General features: G+C 39.7%; 1 protein-coding gene across 3 annotated transcripts in view; it reads right to left on the bottom strand.

The window, feature by feature from the left end:
- The window catches only part of LOC105383030 (proteasome-associated protein ECM29 homolog), a 41,930-nt gene that overhangs the window by 10,956 nt on the left and 3,591 nt on the right, over positions 1-27,383 (bottom strand). For 2 of the 3 annotated variants that reach the window (XM_048628861.1, XM_038122430.2), the window contains exons 7-30: positions 27,084-27,223; positions 21,136-21,232; positions 20,919-21,008; positions 20,550-20,635; positions 20,203-20,315; positions 19,600-19,755; positions 19,040-19,208; positions 18,599-18,715; positions 18,127-18,424; positions 17,742-17,916; positions 17,134-17,511; positions 16,436-16,791; positions 14,433-14,540; positions 12,934-13,047; positions 12,480-12,594; positions 11,798-11,981; positions 10,718-10,836; positions 10,289-10,458; positions 9,688-9,924; positions 8,494-8,615; positions 5,648-5,870; positions 5,124-5,378; positions 3,589-3,778; positions 2,568-2,713 (exon numbers count right to left, since the gene is read on the bottom strand). In XM_048628861.1, the coding sequence (XP_048484818.1) occupies positions 2,568-2,713; positions 3,589-3,778; positions 5,124-5,378; positions 5,648-5,870; positions 8,494-8,615; positions 9,688-9,924; positions 10,289-10,458; positions 10,718-10,836; positions 11,798-11,981; positions 12,480-12,594; positions 12,934-13,047; positions 14,433-14,540; positions 16,436-16,791; positions 17,134-17,511; positions 17,742-17,916; positions 18,127-18,424; positions 18,599-18,715; positions 19,040-19,208; positions 19,600-19,755; positions 20,203-20,315; positions 20,550-20,635; positions 20,919-21,008; positions 21,136-21,232; positions 27,084-27,223 (4,158 nt within the window). Of the gene's footprint in view, positions 1-1,450; positions 1,484-2,567; positions 2,714-3,588; positions 3,779-5,123; positions 5,379-5,647; positions 5,871-8,493; positions 8,616-9,687; positions 9,925-10,288; positions 10,459-10,717; positions 10,837-11,797; positions 11,982-12,479; positions 12,595-12,933; positions 13,048-14,432; positions 14,541-16,435; positions 16,792-17,133; positions 17,512-17,741; positions 17,917-18,126; positions 18,425-18,598; positions 18,716-19,039; positions 19,209-19,599; positions 19,756-20,202; positions 20,316-20,549; positions 20,636-20,918; positions 21,009-21,135; positions 21,233-27,083; positions 27,224-27,383 lie in introns of all 3 variants that reach the window. The other variant, XM_048628859.1, reaches the window with a different exon arrangement.

The raw sequence follows: 27,383 nt of genomic DNA, 5'->3' as shown, positions 1-27,383 counted from the left end.
GAATTTATCAAATTATAACTATACCTGGATGTTTTATTCGACGGAATTCTGACATTTCAAAAGTGATGCCACTTAAAAAGCTCTTAACCGAAAAAAGGAAAAATTTTGATCCATTTCTGGGCAATAAAAAAATAAAATGACAGATAATGCATGGAATTCATATTAATTACTTTATTTTATTCTTTAGCTGGCATCACTTCCTACTAAATTCAGGGATAGTAAACCTTTTTAATCGATTTCAAAAAAAGATTCTTTATTCGGTACATACTTGTATGTACTTATGTAAGATTATTGGGACTGCACAACAAACAAATATACTTGCAAAATTTTATAGATGTATATATGTTTATAATGTTTGTCCACGCATATTTCCGAAACGATTGAACCAATTGCCACTATTAATTTTTTTTATGGCTTACATTGAGCAGTCTAAGTATCATCATAATCGGTTAAAGTATTAATAATGATTAGATATTCTATTCTATTCTCTTTGGGGATGTAGTAAGTACCTGCACCTGGCTCTCTCGAGTGGAACCTTTGTGCATATCCCAAGGTCTAAATTGCCTTTCTAAGCTTGGACCATTTCCCACCACGCTGGTCCACTGCGGGTTGGTGGGTTCTCATATCTAGAAATGCTAAATCTAGATAAATGCAGGTTTCCTCACGATGTTTTCCTTCACCGTAAGAGCGATGGTATACATTGTACTTATTAAAAGAACTCATTGGTACATGTCAGCGCCGGGATTCGAACCCGCATCTCTTGCGTGAGAAGCGGGCGCTTACCCGACAGAGCTACCACCGCTCTTATTATTATTTAATGATCGATTAGATATTTTAATAATCAATTATATTTTTTCTTTATTTATTAATTTATACTTTAATTAAGTATATTATTTTTGTGATGTAAAGGGACGTAATTATTACTCACGATCATTATTGAAAAAAGGGCTCAGCCAAAAAAGGTTTGTGATCTCTGACATGTCAAAAGTAGATAACTGTCAGAATTCCGTCGAATAAAAGATCCAGGTATAAGCTACGATCATCGACTATATTGCTCTGACGGCCTGGGAAGTAGTTTTTTAATGTAAGTTTTTGTAGATTGAAGAGGTGTTTGGCGTTGGCGGCAAATAAAGGGTACAGGTAAAGAAGCGGCTCATTGATGTCTGCTATTTCTGCCTTCAGAATCGAAATTAATAAGGTACTACTTTTCATGCACCCTTCAAATGCAAATGCATGAAAGCCCCGTAAAATGATATTGCATCTGGCACTGAACACTTTACGGGCCTTATAGTAGGATACTCAATTACTCTAATTATAAATACGTTAATTAATATGGTAAGTGATAGGTGCATTTCTATTATAACTAGGTATTTACGTTAGGTACATGGGTACATTATTAGCTACTGAGCTAACAAATCGACACAATTTTATGGCCTTTTTTATTTCTTACATCGTGGCATATCGTCTTAATTGCACTGGCCGCCTGGAAATAAGCAAATTTAGATTTACTCTTTTTATGGGGCAGAAATTTTCAACCAATGAGCGGGGCGCAAATTGCACACGAGCGGAGTTTTTATGCAATCTCATTGGTCAATTGTTACCACGCACACCGCTCCGCTCTGGTGGACAGGCAGCCTTAGAGTTGAAACTCGTCCCTTAAGTACCTAAAGTCTGTTTTATTTATCTCTGCTACTAGATTGACAGATTCTGAACGGTTCATCAACAGCCGATTGTCCCGCCAATACAACGATACGTGACTAAATCGCGGGACATTAGACAGTTGATGAACCGTACAGAATCTGTCAATTTAGTATCTACATACATATGCTCACGACTGTAATCCCCGAAGGGGTAGTCAGAGGTGACTCGCAAGCGTCACCCGCTTTTCGCTGTATATTTGTACCCACGTGATAGGTCGCGAGCCGTATCGCCGATATAGTTTCTGAGATTAAAAAACAGACTTTAATCAATGTTTTTTTCACCTGCACTTTCTGCGTCCAGCTGCTGGAGGCGAGCGCGGCCTCCACGCGCGCGCGCACGGCGTGCAGGTGCCGCCGCAGCCCCGCCTCGCGCCCCGGGCTGATGTCCGTCCAGAGCTAGGAGAACATCTCCACTGTCGCACACTGTTTAGTGCGAGTGCGAGTAGACGTACATAACGTACATTGCTAGGTATGTATGGCAGATTCAAAAGCCCAGCAATGTACGTCAACGAGATTCAAAAGCCCAGCAATGTACGACGTACGTCTACTAAACATTCGCACTAAACAGTGTGTTATGAGTCGATTACACCTAAGAGCGAGGCCCCACTAGTGCGTTGCGTCGTCGCAGCGTCGTTACTGCCATATATTTTTGGGACGTTGAGAGGATCGTACCTTTGGGGCGACGCAACTCAACGCAGCACAACACACTAATGGGGCCTCGCTCTAACGAGGCGAGTCAGTGTCCTCGGCAGAGCACTATCGGTCACTTGTTGGTCGAGGATCGGCCGAGTATACTGTCTCACCACTGTACTCGTTAGGTGTAATCGACCCACTAATCGGCCTTAATAAAGATATTTGTTATTTCACCTGCACTTTCTGCGTCCAGCTGCTGGAGGCGAGCGCGGCCTCCACGCGCGCGCGGACGGCGGGCAGGTGCCGCCGCAGCCCCGCCTCGCGCCCCGGGCTGATGTCCGTCCACAGCTCCGAGAACATCTCCACTGTTGCTGTGGATTCTGTGTGGGGGTTTCAGTACCTACACCTGGCTCTCTCGAGTGGAACCTTTGTGCATATCCCTAATGTCTAAACTGCCTTCCTAAGCTTGGACTATTTCCCACCGGGATGATGTCCGTCCAGAGCTCCTCGAACATCTCTACTGTCGCACACTGTTTAGTGCGAGTGCGAGTAGACGTACCTACATTGCTAGGTATGTATGGCAGATTCAAAAGCGCAGCAATGTACGACGTACGTCTACTAAACACTCGCACTAAACAGTGTGTTATGAGTCGATTACACCTAACGAGTACAATGGCGAGTCAGTGTCCTCGGCAAAGCACTCGGTCACTTATTGGTCGAGCATCGGCCGAGTATACTGTCTCACCACTGTACTCGTTAGGTGATAAAGATATTTGTTATTTCACCTGCACTTTCTGCGTCCAGCTGCTGGAGGCGAGCGCGGCCTCCACGCGCGCGCGGACGGCGGGCAGGTGCCGCCGCAGCCCCGCCTCGCGCCCCGGGCTGATGTCCGTCCAGAGCTCCGAGAACATCTCTACTGTTGCTGTTGATTCTGTGACGGTAATAGAAGCGATGAGGTTGAGGTATAATTATGGTGGAAATTTTATAAACAGTACACAATATACTACTGTTTATCAAAGGAGTGTACGTACAGAGTCCACATTGGTTCAGATTCTCCATAAATGGGGGACGCAAGTCTTTCTTACGATTACGTTTTGACGTGTGCGTTTTTTGCCCCCTGCTAGCTCTGTGACTTGCACGACAAGACATGTCAAATAATTATTTATTATCAAAAACTATGAAATTCAATAGGCAGCGTTACGCGCGCCAAATAATGAGCGTACAAAAATTACAGATCACTTTGTTACACACTTACCATCATCTTTAGGTGCATGCATGGCGAGGAACACCATTGGCGCAATGATCTCTTCGTTGTCTTTGATCAGCTCTATTTTGGCTTTGGAGACGGACTTCAGTATCAGCGCCACAACCGACTTTGAGATATTATCGTCTTTTGTCTCGTATATGTTCACAAGTTTCTTCATGAGTTTTTCTACTGAGGAACTCTGTGGGAAAATAATATATTATTGGAGAGGGGTACACTACATAATTCCGAATTACTTTTTTACGAATATGAAAATAACGATTTTTAAAATTTCGAATTTCATAGTTCCGAATAATTCACAATCCCGAATTTTAAGTTTCCGAATAACGAAAATCACGAATAGTTTATAAACGAAATTTCAAACAACATATTTATTAAAATGACGAAAGTCAATTTTCCGAATATTATTATTTCGATGTTTCAAAAGTACGATTTTTATTATATCGAATTATTTAAATTACGAATCCCGAAGTTTTAATATTCCGAAAATACAAATTCCCGAATGTTTCTTAGTTAACAAGAAATGGTTATCTATTATGAATAATGCAGCATAATGCGTATAAAAACAATATTTTTTAAGCTATATTATGTGAAACGCTCCGCTTTGTTTTTCGATATCAATGTGCACCTAACACGCTCCTCCTCGCTTTGCTCGTCGTCGCACCTATCTTTAGGTTTAAGTCCTAAGGTTTTTAAGTTTAAACACCATAAAAATCCTAGCAATTGTTTTGCTCTATATTTGAAACGCTCCGCTCCGCTTCGCTGCGCTCCGCTTTGTTTTTCGATATCTATGTGCACCTAACACGCTCCTCCTCGCTTTGCTCGTCGTCGCACCTATCTTTAGGTTTAGGTCCTAAGGTTTTTAAGTTTAAACACCATAAAAATGCTAGCAATTGTTTTGCTCTATATTTGAAACGCTCCGCTCCGCTTCGCTGCGCTCCGCTTTGTTTTTCGATATCTATGTGCACCTAACACGCTCCTCCTCGCTTTGCTCGTCGTCGCACCTATCTTTTGGTTTTGGTTCTAAAGTTTTAAAGACGTTTATGTTTTTTTTGTCAAAATCACGAATTATCATATTTCCGATCGGGATTTGACTTTTTCGTGATTATAATAAATCGGTATTTTATTTTTCGTATATTAAAGTAATCGTATTTTTTAACATTCGTATATTTAACAATCGTAATAACAATATTCGAAATTATAATTTTCGTGATAATTATAATTCGGTATTTTAAAAAATCGGTATTGCAATATTTCGTAAATTACATATTCGGGGTTATCAAATTCGGAAAAAAGTTTTTCGGAATATTTGGGTGTTCCCATTGGAGAGTTATACTGCCTAGCGCTAAATATCATTTTATCGTGTGTAGTAATAACATAAATGTTTATCATCCGCCATTTAAATTTATATTACACATAAATCATGTAAATTTTCAAAATATTGTAATCTTTTCTCAACTTAATCAATCTTAAGAATCAGAATCGATTTTCCAAAAACAAATGTAATCTTTAGGAGCATTACATACCTTAGCATACGCAGAAATCTGTCCCAGAGCTTCCGTATAATTCTTCCGGACCGTCGCATTTCTATCGAAGGATCCGTTCAGTAGAGTGGACATGATCTTGCCAGCTATCGGCTCCAGTTCTTGTCTTAAGTTGTGTGTGACCAGAATGAAGAAATGACAGCAAGCCACTTTGGTGCCCAGTTGGGGTGATTTTGTTAGCTCTAACATTTTCGGAAGAGTTTCTGTCATGACTTGGATGTCGATGTACGGCATGCACTGGAAAGGAATAATGATAATAAAAGCTGTAAAGAATCTTTCTGTAGTGTGAAAGGGTGCAAGTCGTAGTAAAAAAACAGTTCGGTATGGCCAGTTGTGAGACACTAATTCACGGCCTTTTTCAAATAACTCATACATTTAATTGAATTTTTAAAACTAAGGCTAAGGCCTCTACGATACGGCAACGTCATCATTACCGCAATACAATTATTACAGTCCACCTAACAATACCTATCCAGCAGTAGGATTCAAACTGTCGTCTCGCATACCTTAACAACAGTATCAGTAGTGTAATGATGCCTGGCAGCATTAGCTCTCATATCGTCCAACATTTCCCGTGTGTCATGGTCGCTGCCCAGCGCAGTACTCAGGTAGGACAGCTTAGCGGACTCCAGTTCACCGGCCGCGGTTACTAAAGCTGGGATGAGGTTCGGAAGGAAGGGTTTGAGGCTCTCTCCCGCTGTGGTGACTAGTTTGGAGACTGTTTGGAGGCTGGTGGGAGAAAAAAGGTTTAATAGTACATAGAAGGAATGACAAAGGAGCTTTATTCGAACATAAGCAGTATTCTTGAACTGATTTAATGCGAGGATCTATCAGCAAATACTGATTTGATAGCGGCAGATTAAAAAACTTTTTGGAAGAATTCGTATCGTGGGGAGTGTATGAGCCACTCATACATGAGACTATTTGATGACAGCGCGTACATGCGCGCCCTCAATTAAGGAAGTCGTGACATCTTTGTAAATACACGATTATTACATTTACGACTATTATAAGTTTAAGCTTTAGTACATTATAGACCTTTATACGTATCGGTTATGTATTCATTGACATCCTGACATCCTGACATCTCTAATTGACAATAATCTTATACAGAGTGTGACATTGCATACCGCTCTGTACATTGGTCCTTCGAGCCGGATCACACCGCTCTGGGCCCTGAGTGTGAAAAAACTCGCACTCAGGGCCCTGTACATTGGTCCTTCGAGCTATCGAGCTGGACCCCGCGAAACGTACGGCAAACGGGTTTAGTGACATTTTTTATCGTTTGTGTCGTCGGGTTGCGTGGCAGCACAAATTGCAGTGCAAATGACAAATTTACATATCCTTATAAGAAGATTGTGGAGCCTAGGAGAGGTTCTACTTGCAGGAACAGCACAAATTGCAGTGCAAATGACAAATTGACATATCCTTATAAGAAGATTGTGGAGCCTAGGAGAGGTTCTACTTGCAGGAACAGCACAAATTGCAGTGCAAATGACAAATTGACATATCTTTTACAAGAAGATTGTGGAGCCTAGGAGAGGTTCCACTTGCAGTAACAGCACAAATTGCAGTGCAAATGACAAATTGACATATATATTTTGACAAGAAGATTGTGGAGCCTAGGAGAGGTTCTACTTGCAGGAATAGCACAAATTGCAGTGCAAATGACAAATTGACATATTCTTTACAAGAAGATTGTGGAGCCTAGGAGAGGTTCTACTTGCAGGAATAGCACAAATTGCAGTGCAAATGACAAATTGACATATCCTTAACAAGAAGATTGTGGAGCCTAGGAGACGTTCTACTTGCAGGAACAGCACAAATTGCAATTTGTGCTGTCAACCAATTGACATTTGAAGAGTTCTCGATACTTTTGACACATTGAGGCTTGCCTTAACTCGAGGCTCTGTATGAATGTACTGAGGATGACGTCGTTTTGACACCGGGACACTTCCTAGTTGGAGTACCGGAGTACCGTTACTTTTATAACCATGGAAGAAAATGACAATCAAATTGCTATGCCCCTTAAAAACCCTGTCTTTCATTATGCGACATGCGTCTGATTATAAATACCTAATAACATTAAATACCTACTGACGGTCTGAGACAAAGAAATGCATAGACACATAGGTCAAGTTACACGCACGCGACTCTTGGTTGTTTACATGCTGCCAGGAATGCTACGTTCGCATTTTATGCCCAGCTGGAGTATCGCAGAAACGCTTACAAGGTACGGGAATCATTGCACTAGGTCAGGGTTGTGTTATGAAAGGAGACACCTACAGCATACATGCACACTATGATTTTATAAATCGAATGTATGTACAGCCGAAGATTGACACAATAAAACCTTTTATATCATCCCCACTGAATGAGATCATCAACACGACGTTGCCACACTATACAGTTAACACAGAAAACCATACCCAACTATATAATGACATACAGCAGAAAATTGATATACTAAAGTCACAAACTCCAGACGTATTCACTAATGATGAGCTACCTCACCACATCGTGAACTACAGTATTTCATCAGCACTAGTAGCGGTGATACTTTTGTACACCCTGTATAAATTAAAGCAAAGATGCAAGAAGCGGCCGCGTACGCGAGAGGAGCCTCCGATCGAGATGACCCGGCGGAGGCCGGGAGTGAGTGAGTGCAAGTGCAGTGTTGCTAATGAGGTAGTGCCCTGTCATATACAAGTAGCCTCACCAGTGAAGTGTTGTGACTCAAATCAATCCGTGAACAATCTAAATAAATCGACGTCCTCATTCATGATAGACCATACAGTGACATTTGATTGAGATATTTTGCATTAGATCTTGTAATTAGTTATAGTTAGGAATAGAACTAACTTGCACTAAACTATTGTTACTGCACATTGACTAACGTGATGACATGTAAATATTTAAGACTAGACTTAACCTTGATTCAGTTAATTAGTTAACCTAGGTAGCTTTCGTTCTCTTGGGTGGCAGTATGTATGAGCCACTCATACATGAGACTATTTGATGACAGCGCGTACATGCGCGCCCTCAATTAAGGAAGTCGTGACATCTTTGTAAATACACGATTATTACATTTACGACTATTATAAGTTTAAGCTTTAGTACATTATAGACCTTTATACGTATCGGTTATGTATTCATTGACATCCTGACATCCTGACATCTCTAATTGACAATAATCTTATACAGAGTGTGACATTGCATACCGCTCTGTACAGGGAGCCTAAGAACATAGATGAGTGTTGTCTTATGATGATATACAGTACAAAAATTCTATCAATGCAATGTATCAGCTTAAAAAGTGTATGGTATACGTAAAAAGCAGAGAGAATAATACCTGATATTCCTGACTTCTCGCACCACATTAGTGATGCCATTCTCCAGCAGAACAGGCAATATGGCGGACAAGACGATGCGCCCGTCCTTGCCCTGACTCACGTCGGTCGCCCTCAGGCACACCTGCGGAAAAAATAAAATTGGTTAAAGGGTTAAATTAAAAAGAACCTTATTGCACGAATATTATTATAATAAATATGTATTGCTTTAGTTAGAACATTATGCATCAAACTATCACAGTTTACATTTTGTCACGTACAAAGTAGCGGCTCTAGTAGAAAATGTCATGAATCTTTTGACAGTAGGTAGATGTAGTTGTGAGTAGGTGACACATAGGTGACAGAATAAATGTTAAACTTTTTCTGATTCAGAACCTATAACATTCCCGTCGTGGCATATACTGACTGCTGAACAACTTTTCCTGAATGCGTTTGTAAACCTCGGATGCAACACCTATTTTAAACACCCTGTACACATAAAAAAACTACCAATAACCTTAGACAGTGTATTAGCGGGCGCGGTCGCCGGATCTATACCTCGGAACAACTTTTCTTGAATGAATTTCTAAAACACTGCAAAACCATATTACCACACCTGTACACATAAAAAACTACCAATAACCTTAGACGCTGTGTTGGCGGCGGCGGTGGGGGCGTGCCGCGTGGCCTCGTGCACGTCGTCCATGACGCGGAACAGCCGCGCCCACAGCTCGGGCAGCCGCGGGGACACGCCCCCCCCCGGGCAGCCCCCGAGCAGCTCCGACACGCGCCGCACACACACCGCGCCGCCGCCAGCCCGAGGGAGGTGAAGAGGACAACACAAGTTGCCGCAGTTTGTGGGGGGACGTTATGCGAGTTTCTGAACCACGGATGCAACGCCATTTTTAGACACAGGGTGTTTAAAAAATGAACTTTTCCTGAATAAGTTTCTAAACCTCGAATGCAACACCATTTTTAGATACAGGGTGTTTAAAAACTGAACAACTTTTCCTGAACGAGTTTCTAAACCTCTGATGCAACATCATTTTTGAACACCCTGTACATACACATTAAGTAAAAACACCATTTTTGAACAACCTGTACACACATAGGTATAAAGTAAAAACACCATTTTTGACCATCCTGTACATACCGACAAATAAAGTAAAAACACCATTTTTGAACATCCTGTAACACATAAAAAAACTACAACTAACCTTAGACAGTGTATTGGCGGCCGCGGTGGCCGCGTGCCGCGTGGCCTCGTGCACGTCGTCCATGACGCGGAACAGCCGCGCCCACAGCTCGGGCAGCCGCGGGGACACGCCCGCCAGCCCGGGCAGCCCCCCGAGCAGCTCCGACACGGCGCCACAGCAGGATGATCGGACCCGCCATTGCGGGGAGGTGAGGTTCGTGATGAGGTCGTCGAGGATCTCTTTGTGGTATTTCTGGACCTGTTGAGGGATGCGGAGGTTAGTATTGGGAATGATAACTGTGGAATCTGGAACCTGAGCATTGGGTGATTTATTGGCTGATGTCGATGACATGACAATACTGAAGGATCATAAAGAAGAGTAAATTCCAAATCAAAATTCAATGATTGGCATCACAAATTCAATTATTGGCATCAAAAATTCAATTATAGGCGTCGAAAGTTCAATTATTGGCATCAAAAATTCAATTATTGGCATCAAAAATTCAATTATTTTCATCAAAAATATGCTTATTCTAAAAAACATTGACCCGGCTTGTACCGCGATCGACTGCAAGCGCTCCTGTTCCTCGCTCCATGTAAGTTACACATAAACACATGCTCACAGTGGCGTGCGTGTTGCTGACGAGCGCGTGCCAGATGCTGGTCATGGAGTGCTGGATGCGCGGCGTCGGGTCGAACCGGTAGCGGTACAGGCGCGGCACGATGCGAGGCAGCTGTTCCGATAACTGCGACCCCGCTTGTACCGCGATCGACTGGAAGCCGAACGCTGCGCCTGTGTGGGAAGGTTTAAATAGGTGATTAAAAGCAGCGAGTGATTATGTATATTGAGGCAGGAGCGATAGGTAATTTTCAGAATATGAAATCCCTACAATTTGAGTTTCAAAAAAGATGGCTCACAAGTTTCTGTCATCCGTTCTTCTCCAAAACCAAAGAGCCTTTTTTCCGTACGGAGTTTAATTAGCAAAATATATATACGTCTTTTTAAAAAAAATACGATGAACAAAAACATAACACCCTGTATATAAAGTTACCTTTCTTGGAGTTCCAGACGGAGTTGTGGTGCGCGAGGTGCATGAACTTGTACAAAAGGTCCGGCTGGTTGAGGTCCGAAGCGAGTGAACATAGCTCCTTGTAGGTAGATAAGTTGCCGCTGCGGATAAACGACGGTGTTAGGTATTTGGCTATGTTACTTATGCCTAGTTTCACCATAGTCTGTTAGATCGTTAACACCCCTGTTAGGTACATTGTAATGTCATCCATCTCCATATCAAATTCTTGACAGATGTGTCAAAAGTCAACAATGAATCCCTTGTTATAATCTAACAGAGTATGGTGAAGCTGGGGCTTAGTTTTACTAGGAAAATCTTTTAAAGGCAAAGCTATGCTCGCGGACAACAGCTAGTCGATACATGAAATAACTATTACTATTTATGCTAATGATTTCCCGTGATAAAAACAAACAAAATGGAAATGCCTGCCGTTGATACGTGGGAGTTTTGCCAGACCTACTATTAGAGCGAGATATCATGAGTACGTCCAACATTTTGGTCGGGTTATTTACTTATTATTATTATTATTTATTTGATACTTACGTATACGTATTAGACATAGACACGATATAATTTGGAGAAACAAATGAATATCACTTCGACCCCATTTATTCTTAGCTAAAAACACAAGATACAAATACCTAGTTGATGAAAGTAAAAGCAAAGACCAACCCAGTAGGAGCCTTCCCGAGCTGTCCCTCCTCAAAGATCTTGGTATCGTCGGTGACCTGCGCCACGGACCGCTTGCCGCTGGTCAGCTGCTCTATGATCTGGTCCACTAGCGCCCTCTTCTGGCTCTCGGCCGAGTGTTTTCACCAGCGTCGGCTGCACGGGTCCGTTATCATGGCCACATGCACGTAAATAAACGTCTTCATATCGCGATTGGCCGTAAATACAGCGCTGTGATTGGTAGAACGCGGATTAAGCGAATTTATCGACGTCTGTAACGGACCCGTGCTGCGGCGCTAGGCCATTTCTGGCCTCGTCTTTGACTAATAAAGACGCAATTATCTCAGTTTATGCAAAAACTCTACATTTATGAAAATAAAAGTAAAGACCAACCCAGTAGGAGCCTTCCCGAGCTGTCCCTCCTCAAAGATCTTGGTGTCGTCGGTGACCTGCGCCACGGATCTCTTCCCGCTGGTCAGCTGCTCTATGATCTGGTCCAGTAGCGCCCTTTTCTGGCTCTCTGCAGAGTTCTGGTACACGAGGCTGAGGCCCTTGCTCGCCACGTCTTGGACTACCTCTGGAATTTGATGGTTAGGTTTAGGTTTTGCACACAATGAGTTTAATTCATAGCAGAGTCTTCGCCATACTGAAGTTTTCGGTAAAAGCGGGAAGTAACCTATTATACCTTACTATATGATATATAGTTCTATAAGTGCAGCGCTATATGACTTCAGTTACAGTAGTGGTCTCGGTAATAAGGATTTTTATCACACTATTCCCATTTCCCATTTACCTTATCTAGGTTCTAGGGCTATTGCAGTTTATTACGAAAATTCTATTTTTGTTTATGGGGGGGGGATCATTACGCACGTGAAGTCACAGACGCATATTATGTCATATGCTTTAAACATGATCATTCAAATTTTTCTACCTCACTTCATATTTCCTGCACAAATATTTATTGGGCCAACACGTACAACAGCACATCGTACAGTATTTTTTCTAAATAAAACACCAGCATCTCTCATGATGTCGATAGTCTTCAGCAGCGCCAGCAGTACATAGCAGTACTTACCGCTGTTCTCGGACAGCAAGTCCATGAACACGTCCTGCAGCGGCTGCAGGCGGCTCGCGAGCGGCGCGCGCGCAGGGCAGTTCTTCAGCAGCGCCAGCAGCCAGATGCTGGTCGCCTGGAGTTATACAGTATAGGTTAGCATTTTACTGGTAGAATGTTTTAATGTAAAATTTGCGTTGAACATAAGACAATGGCATTGCGTTCTAGAGGCTGATAAGGGCTGAAGGTGATGATGATGACATGGCTGAAGCCCAAAATATGGTAGCACGTCTACGAATAGAGTTGGTACAAGTGAAAAATTGTCTAATTAGCTTAGGGAAGCTTGGCAGATACTTTGACAGACACATGAGTAGTAGAAGTTTCCAGGATATTATGATACCTATGTATAATTATAATGATCTCCAGATAGAAATAACCTCATTTCTTACCGGACTGTTAGTAAAGTGTGACGCACCTGTCTAGAATGCGGGTGCGGCAGTTTCGCGATGTCGAACAGCTTCTGCAGCAGCCAGTCCAGCAGCTTGTCGTTCTGCTCCAGCGCCATAGCGTCTCGGACCTTTGCCGAGCCCTGGAAAAGGATTAACATTATTATTAATTACGTACACATTCATAGATAAACTCGGGGCTATCTTAATAAATTCCTGTTACACATTATCGCCATTTATGTTTCTTGTTCTGTTCCCTTAACATGAATTTTCATCGTGAACGTGATGCGAAATTACTCGATGAATTTTGTAGGGACATTTTAGTTCTGCTATCGACCACCAGGGGCGCTGTTCATATTTTCATACAAAATTACTCGATGAATTCTACTTCACGTTCACGATGAAAATTCATGCTAAGGGGTCTGAACTGAAGCTTATTGGGTTGAGTTTGTGCGTCATGTCACACTATTTTACCCACAGGGGTATAATCGTGACAGTTGAGACATTGCGAAAAAGAGACGCTTAGCTACATTAAGCGTAAGAGAGAAACGTTAAGCTGTACAGGTTTTTTTGTCCTTTTTGCTCTGGCGCCTGTTTACGTCAGTTTTGGCAGTTCTCTTTGCCAAACAATGAATACTATGACAAACAAAGGCTGACAGTTACAACAATAATTTTCTAAAAGTTATTTATTGTTAATTTGCTAGTGATTTGTGGATGTTTATTAAGTTTATTATTATCATCACTTAACGAGTGTGAGACATTTATGAGCAACATAGATGAACAACTTAGATTCTGGGAATTCTAATTGAATAAATGTTTGGTTTCTTCTGTATAGGCATATCAAGTTTATTGTATTGCTACAAAATACTAAGGTGTTTCCTTTAAAAATAACCTCCATCACATATTTGGCCCACAATCATAATGCTCATGCTCACCCATTTATCTCTGATTCATAGGTTTCCGACAGGAAAAAAACATTAAGAAAATGGATAGACCCTACCAGACCTACAAATTGGGAACCAAAGAAGCATACAAAAATTGTGTTCGGCACATTTTGAAGAGGGTTGTTTCGATCGGACAAAATCAATCAATCATACAATCCACTCAGTTTGTGTATAATCAATAATTATATTTAAAACAAATATAAAAAAAGTTTTATATTAGAAAAATCAGCCTTATATAGTGTGTTTTTCCTATCAACCGACGATATGTCAAGTATTATTTTTTATAATAATCGTAAGTTAGAATTCCCTATAATTAGGTTTTTTTTTTATTTTGTGGCCACATCTATGATTTGAGTGAGAAGGAGAATGCTGAACACGGCCATTTCTCCTCTATACAAATACATACTCTAAGATTTTACCATATCCTCTGCCATACTCTCATTCATTCCACACCGTATCTTATTTTAACGAATACAATGTTAGTTATTTGGCATCTTTTGAAAAACTTTGGCAACAATGTATTAGAGCGCCATCCTTTGCCAGTTGAAAAAAAAAACAGAAACAAATCGTTCATAGTATCTCACCTCTCTCGGCAGCTCAGTCCAAAGATCTCTGTTTTCATTTGAGTTGACACCCTCAACGCACAGCACTAGCGACTCACCAATCTGAAGATGGATTTCAAACTCTTTGCTCTGAAACAAAATATTCACATTATAAACACTTTTCAAGCCCTTGTTTCCATGACTCTTAGGGTGGGTTGCATCAACATCCCGGTTATCGTAATAGTTAAGGTTAAACTTAGCAATGACAGAGTCGTTACAGTTAACATTTTACTGCAACGTGTTGCACCATCAAATCGTCGGTCATTGTTAATGTTATTAGGGTTGCTAATCGTTTGAGACATAATTATCCCCAAAGTTATTGTGGGAAACGTTTTTATGTAAGGCAATACCAAATCTAGCTGTCGGACTGAAGCCGTCACCGAGTACATTGTAGCCGTCATTCTCTGTCAAAGCACTCAAAGTCAACATGTCATAGGACCTAAGTCTGTTGTTCCTCCAAATATTGACCAAAATATTATCATCAATAAAACCCGCGACAAAGTAGACTCAGGCTTATTATTGATTATCTTATTAATGAATTCTATTCTATTCTATTCTATTCTCTGTGGGGGTGTAAGTACCTGCACCTGGCTCTCTCGAATGGAACCGTTGTGCATATCCCCAAGGTCTAAACTGCCTTCCTAAGCTTGGACCATTTTCCCAACACGCTGGTCCACTGCGGGTTGGTGGGTTCACATATCTAGATTTGCTAGATCTAGATATGCAGGTTTCCTCACGATGTTTTCCTTCACCGTATGAGCGATGGTATACATTGTACTTAAGTTAAAAGAACTCATTGGTACATGTCAGCGCCGGGATTCGAACCCGCATCTCTGGCGTGAGAAGCGGGCGCTTACCTGACTGAGATACCACCGCTCCCTACAAACACAACAAAACAGACTCAGGCTTATTATTGTTTATCTTATTAGTTAATTCTTAACAAGTTGAAATTAAACAAAATTAAAACTAACGATGTAATCTATTAAACTGATTATTTATTAACATCCTCCGATTATGCTCATCATTCCTGTTAACTGCATACACAGGTTCTTCTTCATCAGATGATGAATCATCATAAAAAACCTAGCTGGTGGTACAGGGTCTCTCATTTTTTTACATAATATATTATGCAGCTATGCCGTAGCCACTATAATGGGCTGCACTCTTCTTAGTTCTGTCCTTATTTTCATTGATAAATTTCTGTATTTGAGTAATTGCAAAATTTCTGAAAACAAGGTTATTCAATTAAAGAGTTACGTAGGTTACTTTGATATTAGATTGCTGCGCTGGACCGGCAACCGGCAGGTAGCCGGTAGTGGCTGGATAAGGAAGGCCGAGGGCACAGTGTTGTTTCGCTCCTTGGGAGAGCCCATAGCTAGAAGTGGACGCTTATTTGGTGGTGAAGATGATCATTACACCTACAACATAATAATAATTGGTACTTACTTCGTCGTCGGAGGCAGTAAGAAAGGTTCTAGTTTTAAAGCCAACACACGAGCCACATTTTTGAGACCTGGAACCTATTCAAGAACGAGTTCTCATCCCAAGTTGCGAATCTATCAGTTCTCTGAAAGTACACCTTTCTCTTAATATTTCGTAAGTTCCGTACTTACTCCACCTCAATCTCAATTTCTGAGGAACTTGTTTCAAGCGCTATTTCACGTAGAAGCGACATGATAAGAATTATTTAATATTAATATTTGTACGTAATTCTGTTACTTTGAGGTTATACAACGCGTTTGACAGCTACCTGACTTTAACAATAACTCTAACCGGCCAACATGGGGTGGTTATGGTTATCGTTAAAGTTATGACGTCATTTTAACCATAGTTGAATGGTGCAACCAATTTTTCGCTTAACCGATGCTTTGACAGACGATGTGACGTTTGTAATAGTTAAAGTTAAATGGTGCAACGCACCCTTAGACAAAGCGATACACTGATTTCCGTAATCTAGCCTCAGAATAATCACACAAAACACTTACATCTTTAGCCATCTGCAGAAATCCTTTGACAATAGCTTCCGCAAACGACAACCTCTCTCCACAGCACATCAAGCCCAGCGTATACAACGCTTTCTCCTTAGTCTTAGAAGGAAGCTTGGGACTACCCACAATACCAAACAACCTCTCTGCCACAGTGAACTTTGTGACTTCTGTAGTAGTGGTCTTGAGGTTGGTTTCTGAGTGCTTGCCGATGTTGAATGGGTTTTCTTCGGCTGTTAAGGCGGTTTGTTCCGGTGTGATGTCTGTGAGTGGGAGCCCGCTGCATCGCGCTAGTAAGGCGATGTTCTCACAGCCCACATTCACTAGTAGAGGCTGAGGGCTTGCCAGGAAGTTGGCTAAAATAAAAAGTTTAAACTAAAATACTTTAGCAATACATATTTATAGCGTCTGTAAATAAAGAAACAGTATAAAAATGGCGGACGTACTGCAATCTCACAGTAATCTTAGGTAAATCAGTACAAGGAGTATTCTAATGGCACTTTCGTAGTGGCTGCCATTTTCATATTTTTTTCCTTTATTTACATTTGAGTTATATTTTATACTGTTTATAAGGTTATGTAGTAAATAATGAATCATTGCGATTCGATCGGTCTCCTCAAACAGAATAATAAGGTTTATTCTTACTTGACAGAAGCCTGTCAACATTATTCACACAAAAATAATGCCAATAAACTTACCTAAAACGACAGCCCCCTCTTGATACGGCTCCCAAGTTTTAGGCGAAAACCCTTTGCCACCAAACTTGCCATTCTTCGACAGACTGATACACCGCTCGCAAATATTCGCAAACGCGGACGTATAACCACACTGCGCCTCCAAACTCTTGTTGTTCAAACTCTGTGACACAAACTCCTTGATCTCATTATCTATGGCCCGTTTCTCTGAAGTATGAACGGATATAATGGCGTAAATTAACGCGGCCGCTTCGCGAATCTCCTCCTTAGTGCTATTGGTGTAGAGGTTCTTTAAGAACGGCAGCAAATGTTTGTATTTCGGCGCCATTTTGTCGGGCACGCATCCCACAATGTCTAAGAAGGAGGTTAGAGGCATGAGATCTGTAATGAATAAAAATAATGATTGATGAATAAAAACTGTAAGTGTGTCTATGTAAAGTCTGGGGAAAACAAACCTGGCGGCCCCTCTCAGAGTTACTTCTCCTTCTGCACAAATTCATTTGTATAAGGTATTGTTATCATATCCTTTCCTTTCAGATTAGCATCAATTTACTCCTCAACCCGTATCATTACATCAGAATACACTTTAAATTACCCTATACCCTATTTACCTGGACTAGCGCTCAACAACGAAGTAATCATAGTGAGGTATTGCTCCAGAACCTCCGTGTCCAGTAGATTCTCGTAAAAATACTTGGAGAGCAGCGGCGACGTCGCGTTGGGGTGGTTGGAGCAGTCCTTTAGCTGCGCATCGTAGTTTAGACACATTCGTAAGTACCGGAGTATCTGAAATAAAAGTTTATGTAAAACAAGGTTGTCTGTAAGAGATCAATATAAGCGATAAGACCGCCAAAGCTAACGAAAACGCTACAAAGCCAAATTGAAGTAGAGTGTGAGAATGACGAATAAAATATTATGATAGTGCAGCTAACAGCTTAACATCCGTATAACGCATTACTTCCGATAAAATAATCAACATAAAAACGAAAAGCTTACCTCTTGGTATGTGATAGGGTGAAACTGCAACACTTGGTTACTAATCACGAACCTATGCTTAGCATTCGACCCTTTCTTCCTCTTCTGCATTTGTTCCCAGATGTAATTCACCATGCTTTTGAACTTTGGCACTTTGAATTCTTGCACTGGCTCTGTGTTATTTTTGTTCTTAGAATCTGCGTCGTCTATGTGTACGGTGGTTGTTTCTTTGGTGACGTTGTTGATGACGTCCTCAATTTCGCTCGGTCGGGAAGTGCCGTATAGACACTTGCGAGCTTCTGTTGAGATGTCGTCTTGACTGCAATTTTAAGATTTATCAACTCATAACATTACTAAATTTTCTTCCATAAATATGACATACATTTCGTAATGTCTAGTTTAATAGTGAAATACAGGACTCCCCTATGAAAATTAACGTTTTTTTCTACAGTAGGCCTACCTACTGTACTCAATTAGTAAAAGTAATTTTTACCTGTCACCACTTGCTAGAAGCAGTAGATATCTCGACGGAATGTAGTCTTGAGGGAACACGGCGGCCGAATACCTCATAGCTATGTATCTGATCATTGACTCTTCACTGTGCATGTAGCTGGAAAACGAAACATCTATTTACTTCTATGCTGGTACATATCTGGGGTGCATGTATGGGGGGTAAGAAGTAAAACCCTTCGACCTGCTTGAGTGGCGACTTTACCCAGGTAGCCGGTAAAGGCTAGATGAGGAAGGTCTAGGACAGAGTGATTAGCACTGCTATGAGGAGGTCAATGTCCATCAGTGGACGATTACGAGCAGATGATGAAGTAGAATTAGTGTATGAAACCTTTTTTTATTTATCACTTCCTTTTCTCATGTTATGTTTAAGCGGATTAAATGATTTATTTATTTATAATAATTCAATGCTGATCCAACTCACTGCTCCAATAAAGCGAAGAGCGCCAGCGCCTGGGGCTCGTCGAAAGCCGAGGTCTTCTGTTTCTTGCTCTCCGAAGCTTCGTCTGTGTCCATGCTGACTCGGTCAGCGGACGAACCGGCAGACTCTTCTGAAGGAGATATGTCCATCGGTTCGGGCTTCTCTGTAGGAGCTGCGATAAGAATAAAGGCGTGTTCAGATTTAGTACCTACATATTGTGAGGTGGCTATAATAATGGTATATAAAAAAAAATTGTGTAGTGAAGTAAATGGAATTCGCAAAAACAGACAATGAAAACAAAAGCCAGAAATTGAGTCACGGTCACTAACTTTTTTTGAGTAAGTACTGGAAAGTAAAAAATTGAAAAAAAGACTTCGGGGATTACAGTCGTGAGCATGTGTGTCATCACGGCCCATCATGTCTCCACTGCTGGGGCACGGGTCACTTTCCAATGAAGGAAAGGTTTTAGGTCTAGTCCACCACGCTGGCCTATAGCGGGTTGGTGGAGCATGTGTGTATGTAAGTATGTAGCTATTACATTATAAAGAGCCATGTCCACTCACCGTCAGGGTTGATCCTGTAGGCGACGGCCATTTCCAGCAGCGCGTCCCGGAGCGCCGTGCGCATCTCGGGCACGGCGTCCGGGATCTTCTTCACCAGCTCCTCGAGGAGAGAGAACTGGTTGTTCACGCACTCGGGGTACTTCATGGCTAGTCTTCCTGTAGGGGAAAAGGTTGTTGGTAAACAGTGCCGCAATTTATCAAGAATCATTTCAGAAGTTATGGAAGAAAGAAAAGGTATAGTCAATTTTTTTAACAAACGAGCACCGAAATATTTTTTACTGCGTTGCTATTGGTCTACATTGGTCCAGGTAATCAACATGCCTTTACATTTAGACTAGAATAGAAGAATGCTTTATTGAACACCACACAAATCAGACATACAAAAAAAACATACTTATAGACTAGAACAAATGTACAATAGGCGGCCTTATCGCTGAGAGCGATCTCTTACAGGCAACCTTATATATTGCGGAAACAAAGTGACAAATTAGAGGTAACAATTACATTTAACACTTATACCTAGACCATTCTGATTAGTCACATCGTTGATCGGTAAAAATGAAGGGCATTTACACTATAGGCACTCGTAAAAAGTTGACTTACCCAAGCACAAGTACGCCTTCGCCTGTTGCTCCGCGTGCTCCTCCGATCTGATCAGCTTCAGCAGTCCTTGCAGGAACACTGTCGACACTTTCTTCAGCTGCGTTTCATCGCCACTGAAATTTAACATGACTTTAAAGTAAAAGCACACTAAGAGACAGTACACAAATCGATGCGAGCTCGCGCCCTTTGTCAGTGCGCAGTTCAAGTATCTTAATATTTGGTGTTTGCTGATTCTTATCTGCCAATTCATAGCATATGGTTAGAATCAAAAGCGGTAGAGAAGTTGACATAAATCAATATAGGGCTGTGCATAAAAAAGTTGTTATAGCTATTAGATGTGTACTTACTTTTGAATGACGTTGAGGAGATTAATTAGCGCCAGGTTGCGGAGACGCGAGTTCGAGTTGGGATCGAACAGCGACGAGAATACAACCTGTAAGACAAACAAAATTAATCAAAAATAGTTACAATCATATTTCCTGACAGACGAAGCCTTTAAATTAGGTGAGGTGCGGGCTGAAGCGCGGGGCGAAAGTGTCAAAACCGCGCGACTCCATTGGTGGACGCGTGCTATGCCGCTCGGCCGCTATTAGTCATAACGACAAGGACGCGTTCTGAATCCTCTCTTATCATTCGTTCCTAAAGCAAGCAACCTAATATACAATTAAATATATAAAAAATAACATAAATTAAGTAGTTGTGATGAGCAATATTACCTGTACGCAATGTGGGAACATGACGGCGGGGCCTGTCGCTTTGTTGAGGTACTGGATGAGTTTCAACCGGAGTCTAGTGCACGCTGGTACCTAAAATAATAATAAAATATATTTATATTTTTGAAATTAATAATTAAAAAATTGTAGTATTTTTTAATCGGCAAGTTTTACATATCACTGTAATATCGAACAATCCATGTGAAACTCTGTGTCATACCTTTTTATCGTCAGGTAGTACTTTCATGCCGCCCCACGTCCCGAGATACAGGGAGTAGAGAGGCCCCACCACTGATGGGAGCGACCAGTCTACGGAACTGTGGACAAAAACATAGTAACAATAACAATCCTGTATGTGTTTTGTTATGGGAGGCGCGGGCGTAGGTTAGCTTATCCTAGAGTCTCGCAAGCAGAGTTATTTTTATAGAAAAATCAAATAAAAAAAAATAAAAAATCATTTATTTAATTTCATACACGGGGATTTTAGATCATATAAATGATCATATGAATGATATTGCTATTACGAAAAGTGTTCACATGTGGTAGATCAAATATTATTATGTACAAAACTAATTGCAGTTTATTCGCTTGCATTAGAAAAAATTAAAATAGCTTTTACAGTTAGCAGTAGAAAAACATTGTTTTTAAAAGGCATATCGGCTACTATTTATTTATTTATTTTAAGGCATACAAAACAGGTTACAATCATTATAAATAAAAGTGTTATAAAAAGTATTTTGTTCTAGATTATAACCCAAATAATTATGTCGATTCTGAAGGCGGAAATTCTAAATTTAACGCTGTCAAAACCTTAATTTCTTTATTTAAGGCTGTCACTAAAGCTAGAAGAAAATCAGAATCTGTCAAATCTAGTGAGGGGGGGTTGAGGTATGCGGGGCGTTCTCCGGACAATGACATGAAATTTTAACATAGTACTCGAAAACATTAAAGTGAAGACATGCCACTTTGTTAAACATATACTAAGTAAGTAATATTCTTTTGTAAGTGATACGAAAATATTTATTTTTATTTGAAAGTATTTTTAATATTTAATCATTAATTATAAAAAGTCGTGCCCGTGCCGATATTTATACAGGTTGTTGCAAAAAGGGTATACTAAACTAAGCCGAAACCTACGTGTGCAGCATGTTATTGATGTTATGTCTAAAACCCTGGAAATGAAATCAGAATGTAAAAATTCGCGTTTTTTTTTTTCGCGAATTAAGTATAGCCTCACTTGGGGGCAGATTTTAATATAAGAGGGACTACAGGGTGTTGTATTAAAAAAAGTATAGTTAGCCGAAAGGGCGTTACTCTGAATAACTTTTATCCTACGTATTTTTTTATATTCGTGAAAAAAAAAACGCTTCTCCATATATTTTTTTTGGTCACGTGACCTTTTAGTTAGATGACCTGTTTTATTTTGGTGTTTTAAAAGCAGAACAGTAGTTTGCAGAACTCTGCATATACAGGGTGTCCCAAAAGGTTACGTAGCTGGCAAAGGTGGTGATATGGGGTGGTCTGGGTGAGGTATAATATGTACTTAAGTATGTGTATTTTGGATATGATAGAAATAATATTTTTGTTTCTTAAAACCAAAAAAAAATAAAACCTTGTTGCGCTCTTTTGCTCACTGTAAGTACCTACAAATATTGCTGTATTAAAAAAATTGCGGTTTTGTAATAACGATTATAAAAAAAGTTATTTTCAAGTCAAGGAGTCAGTACCTAATTACAATTTCAGTCAACACCAGGTGATCTGAAAAAAAATAGATAGTTCTAATTATTCTATAATCACTTTAGATCGCAAACATTGTAACTCCACTTTTCTCGGCGAAAAGTCAATTAGTGTCAGTTGGTGTCAATTAGGGCATGCAATACCGGAATAATTTTCAATACCGGTATTGAGTTTCGGTATTACTACTTCGGGATTCCGGTACTAATACCGGTATTAGACTTTCTTGTTGTTATAAATGGCAAATATTGTGTTTAAAGGACTATAGGCCAAAATTAAACAAGAAAAACCGGCCAAGTGCGAGTCGGGCTCGCGCACAAAGGGTTCCGTAGCTTAAATCAACCTATCTCAAAAACTATAAGAGATACTTTGATCAAACCAAAAATCGTTGAAAGAGTTAATTAGCATGCATCACCTCTATTTTTTTTAGAATTTTATACCCCGTAGTTATAAAAATAGAGGGGGGGGGACATACTTTTTACGACTTTGAGAGCTGATATCTCAAAAACCGTTCACTTTAAGAAAAATGTTTTTTAGAAAACTTTATATCATTTTAAAAGACCTTTCCATTGATACCCCACACGGGTATGTACATCGAAAAAAAAAATTTCATCCCTCAGTTACATGTATGGGGGGCCCCACCCCCAATTCTTTTTTTTACTATTTAGTGTCATATTTTTGTAGCGGTTCATACAACACATATTCCCATCAAATTTCATCACTGTAGTACTTATAGTTTCCGAGTAAATCGGCTGTGACAGACGGACAGACGGACAGACGGACAGACGGACATGACGAAACTATAAGGGTTCCGTTTTTGCCATTTTGGCTACGGAACCCTAAAAAGGCAATCAAATTCTGTAATTATAGATATAGATTTCTACGACAATTGAGTATTAGAGTTAAAATGATAGATTGAAAAAAAAATTGGTGTCGGTTTACGCATGGGCAACAGTAGATTTCCAACGGCCAAAAACTACATTAAACTATTGGAAACAAGTGCGCTTTCATAGTATATAAGAACACAAGGCTAACTATACCTTAATCGCTTTATTTATAGCCTAAAAAGTCCGATTCCGGTATTACTTCAATACCGGTATTAACTTTCAATACTGGTATTGAAAAATACTTATTTTTTTTCCGGGTTCCCGGTATTGCGGTATTGTATGCCCTAGTGTCAATAGAAACGTTTTTTGAATTTACATGTTTTGTTTTACTCTTTATTCGAAAAAAAAACTGTATTCCGCATTTTACAATTTGTTTTCCTCTAAACCAGAAACCGTGATTTTTAAACAAGAAAATTTAGTAATTCCCTTTATTCTCATATACAACGTGCGATGTAGGCGAGCGTGAACGAAAACTATGCAATAAGCCTTTGTTTTTATTACTACTTTACTAAAATAAAATAACATACTCAACAATGTTAATTTTTTTTTTTTGCAATATTGTAAAATTAAAATCTAATTATTAACATGAATTTCAACTTTTTTTTGCATCTATGCGTCGAATGACGGCATGACGGCTGCTGCAGCTACGTGCTGTCCAGACCTCCAACCAATCCCACCAGTACTGCAGGTTGCGTCGAATACGAGCCATTCTCTTCGACTTGACAAAACAGGTGCTCCTGGAAGGGCCATAAATCGCACGGCACCCGTACCGTATAGAGGCAACAGACTCCTTTGCAACAGCCTCCCAGATTCCTAAGTAGCCCATGCACTGCATGGCGAGCACAGCTCCAGCAATGGACAACATTTCAAAAAACTAAAGCTGCTATAAATCAGAAACCATTTCAAGATTTAGCTATAAAGGCCACGAAAAAAATATTTTTGAATTTTTTGGATGTATCATTTTGGAGAAATTCATAAAATAGTCAAAAAGTGCTGATGACGTCATGCATTAGGTGCGATGAATTTTGTTGCTCAAAGCCTATCGATGAAAAAAAAAAAGTAACTGTCACTGTCATTTTTGATTGACGTTGACGTTTTATCGTGACGTTTTGTTGTTTATTTGGGTCATTTTCATAAATTCTGTTCCGACACTTTTTGACTTTTTTTTTTATTGATCGTATATAAAATGGTTAGTACGCATTAAGAGATGACCCGCTATATAATATGTCCCAGAGCATGCCACCGCCTACATCGCTAAAAAAATTGGGGTAAGTACATTATATTTATTTTAAAATAGTAAGATATTATGCATTCATGTGTTTCAATTATGCTTGACTGGAATGCTTAGTAAAATTATTTTTTCATGATAAGTATTTTGTATCATCAGAATTATCAATGTCACACTTTTTTTGTCATTTGAAAATGACCCATTTGCTGGTTGGCACGTAAACAAAGTTTATGTCACCTGTCAGTTGTCAGTGTCATTTATGTTTTTTTTTTCGAGACTAAGGCAAAGGACTTAAATCAAAATTGAGCCTAATATGTGACGTCACTTCCGGTTTTAAAATAATAAACTTTAAATTTAAAAATAACATGGAAAAAGAAATGTACATGAAAAATAAAAAATACGGGTCCTCTAATTTTTAATAAACTTTCCGAATAGCTATAAAAATGTAGGGTAAAAAAAATGAAATGTTGTCCATTTTTTCGTAATGAATCCTTGGGATGTCAGCCCTCTAGGAACGCGGTTACTATTTTTAAGCTAAGAGCTAGTTCTCATCCTGCTCCGACAGTGAACGAACGATCACGCATTTCGGATGCCAAACTGACTGTCCGAAAAGTCGAGACCGTACCACCACGTACTACAGAGGTAGTGGGTGCAGCAATGCACCTCTGCCTACCCCGCAAGGGAGTACATTAGTACAAGGCGTGAGAGTGTATGTATGTGTGTAAATATGTAGATAAAGTCGCACTTAACCGCTTTTTTTGCAAAGCTTGTTAAATACCTTCATAGATTTAAAAAAATATGTACATTTTAGTTCTTCAATTTTTAAAAGTACTTATACTTTTGAACACCCTTTAGTGTACAGACTACCACATCTTAAAATATATATTATAAAAAAATACGGTTTTTGGTTTCAAATAATACAAATTGAGAACTTAATTTTCAACACCCTGTATATTGTGTAGCTTACCTAGCATACACAACGGTTAAAATAAAATAAAGTTAAATTATTACCCCTCAGAATATAAACAGGCTCGCGCTTTGGCATACTGTATTGACCGTATAGTTCTTATTCGGAGAATCTAATAAGTGTCATTATGTGTAATGTTTACCTTTATCTATGCATCTGTAACTCTATAGTAAAAAATGTAAACAAATCGAAAAGGCGAAATGTTTTCTAAGAATTTTCGGCTTTTCTCCATCTAAAATGTTTAGAAAATTAACTTTTCATAGCAAATGCATATGTATTATAATATTTGCAGTCATCATTTGTTGATTTAATCAGTTTTTGTGAAATATTTGATTAAAAATAAAATGGCGTGGGTATCGCTCCTAACAGGCCGCCACCAGGGCGACGACTGAAGAAATCTGAAATCTGTCACGGCGTCATCATTTTTAAACCGGAATTTATTAGTTTTTTGCAAAAAAAGTTGACTTCTGGTCCATTAAATCCAACTCTTTAAGGTAACTTTGTTAAGAATTTAATTACCTACACATACATATAAGATTCCATGAAAATGGGCCCTCTGATTTCGAGGGTTTTTTCATAATAAGTCGAAAAATGGCAAAAGACATGGTCTGTTTGCAATTTTTTTTAACATACTTATTATAATCCTGCACCAATTTCTAAGCAAATATCATGTTGAGTATACCCTCTGCTACAATATATATTTTTCTCAAAGTGATAGAAGCTACCGTTTTTCCAATCCAATCAAGTATATCAAACCGACTTTAGCATTTTAGGTTTCGTAATCCCCTTAAAATTCGACTCTATGGGCGTCTTGCACAACAAAGTTAAATAAAATTAAATAGTTTGTCTCGTGCTCTGACAGTATAATGTCAGAGCAAGAGGTCAAAGATGTAATTTTGTTTAACTTTGTTATGCACCCTATGTGTGTTCCCGTAAATGTCATTTATTGCTAGCAAAATTTATAGTTTGACAGTGTTAAAATAAGAATTTCCGCCTTCAGAATAGCTACCAATGTGTACACAGCATGATTAAAATTAGAAACATGTTCTTAAATATTAAATTTTAACCAATAAGTTTTACTGTCTATAGTCGCGCGCTACTATACTTACTATGTTTTTAAGTGTGTTAAATGCAATAATGTCTGTAAAAATGTGCATATCTATATAAATTAGGATTTTTGCAATCCATAAATGTACCATAACAATCATCCGTATGTAAACAAATAAAATATATTATGCTCTCCACAATAATCCACGACTATAGATAGAGGAACACGAAATATAGAATATAGTCTCGCAAGCCCGATATTTATAAAGATCGTATCTCTACTAATAATCAAGAATCATGATTACCTGGTGACTCTGATGAGCGGGCTGTTGGCGTGGTTGGCGACGCTGAAGCGCGAGTCGGCGGCGGCCACGATCAGCGGCAGCAGGATGTCGCTGCCGTTGAATATGTCCTTGCTTATGAAGTTCACTATGGATAGTTTCATCTGAAATTAACAAATATATTGTTTGACAAATTTAATCATAAGAAATGCATCCATTGCGTCCTTACGTGTTATACCTGTAGTATGCACTGGGTTCTGACCTTTTTTATTTGCTTACATGCTATAAGTATTGCTTTAAATATGGCACCTAACCAGTTGCATA

This window comes from Plutella xylostella, chromosome 22, assembly GCF_932276165.1.
Source record: "Plutella xylostella chromosome 22, ilPluXylo3.1, whole genome shotgun sequence".
Lineage (NCBI taxonomy): Eukaryota > Metazoa > Arthropoda > Insecta > Lepidoptera > Plutellidae > Plutella > Plutella xylostella.
The sequence above is the reverse complement of the archived record's forward strand: the minus strand, read 5'-3'. Positions and strand labels throughout refer to the sequence as shown.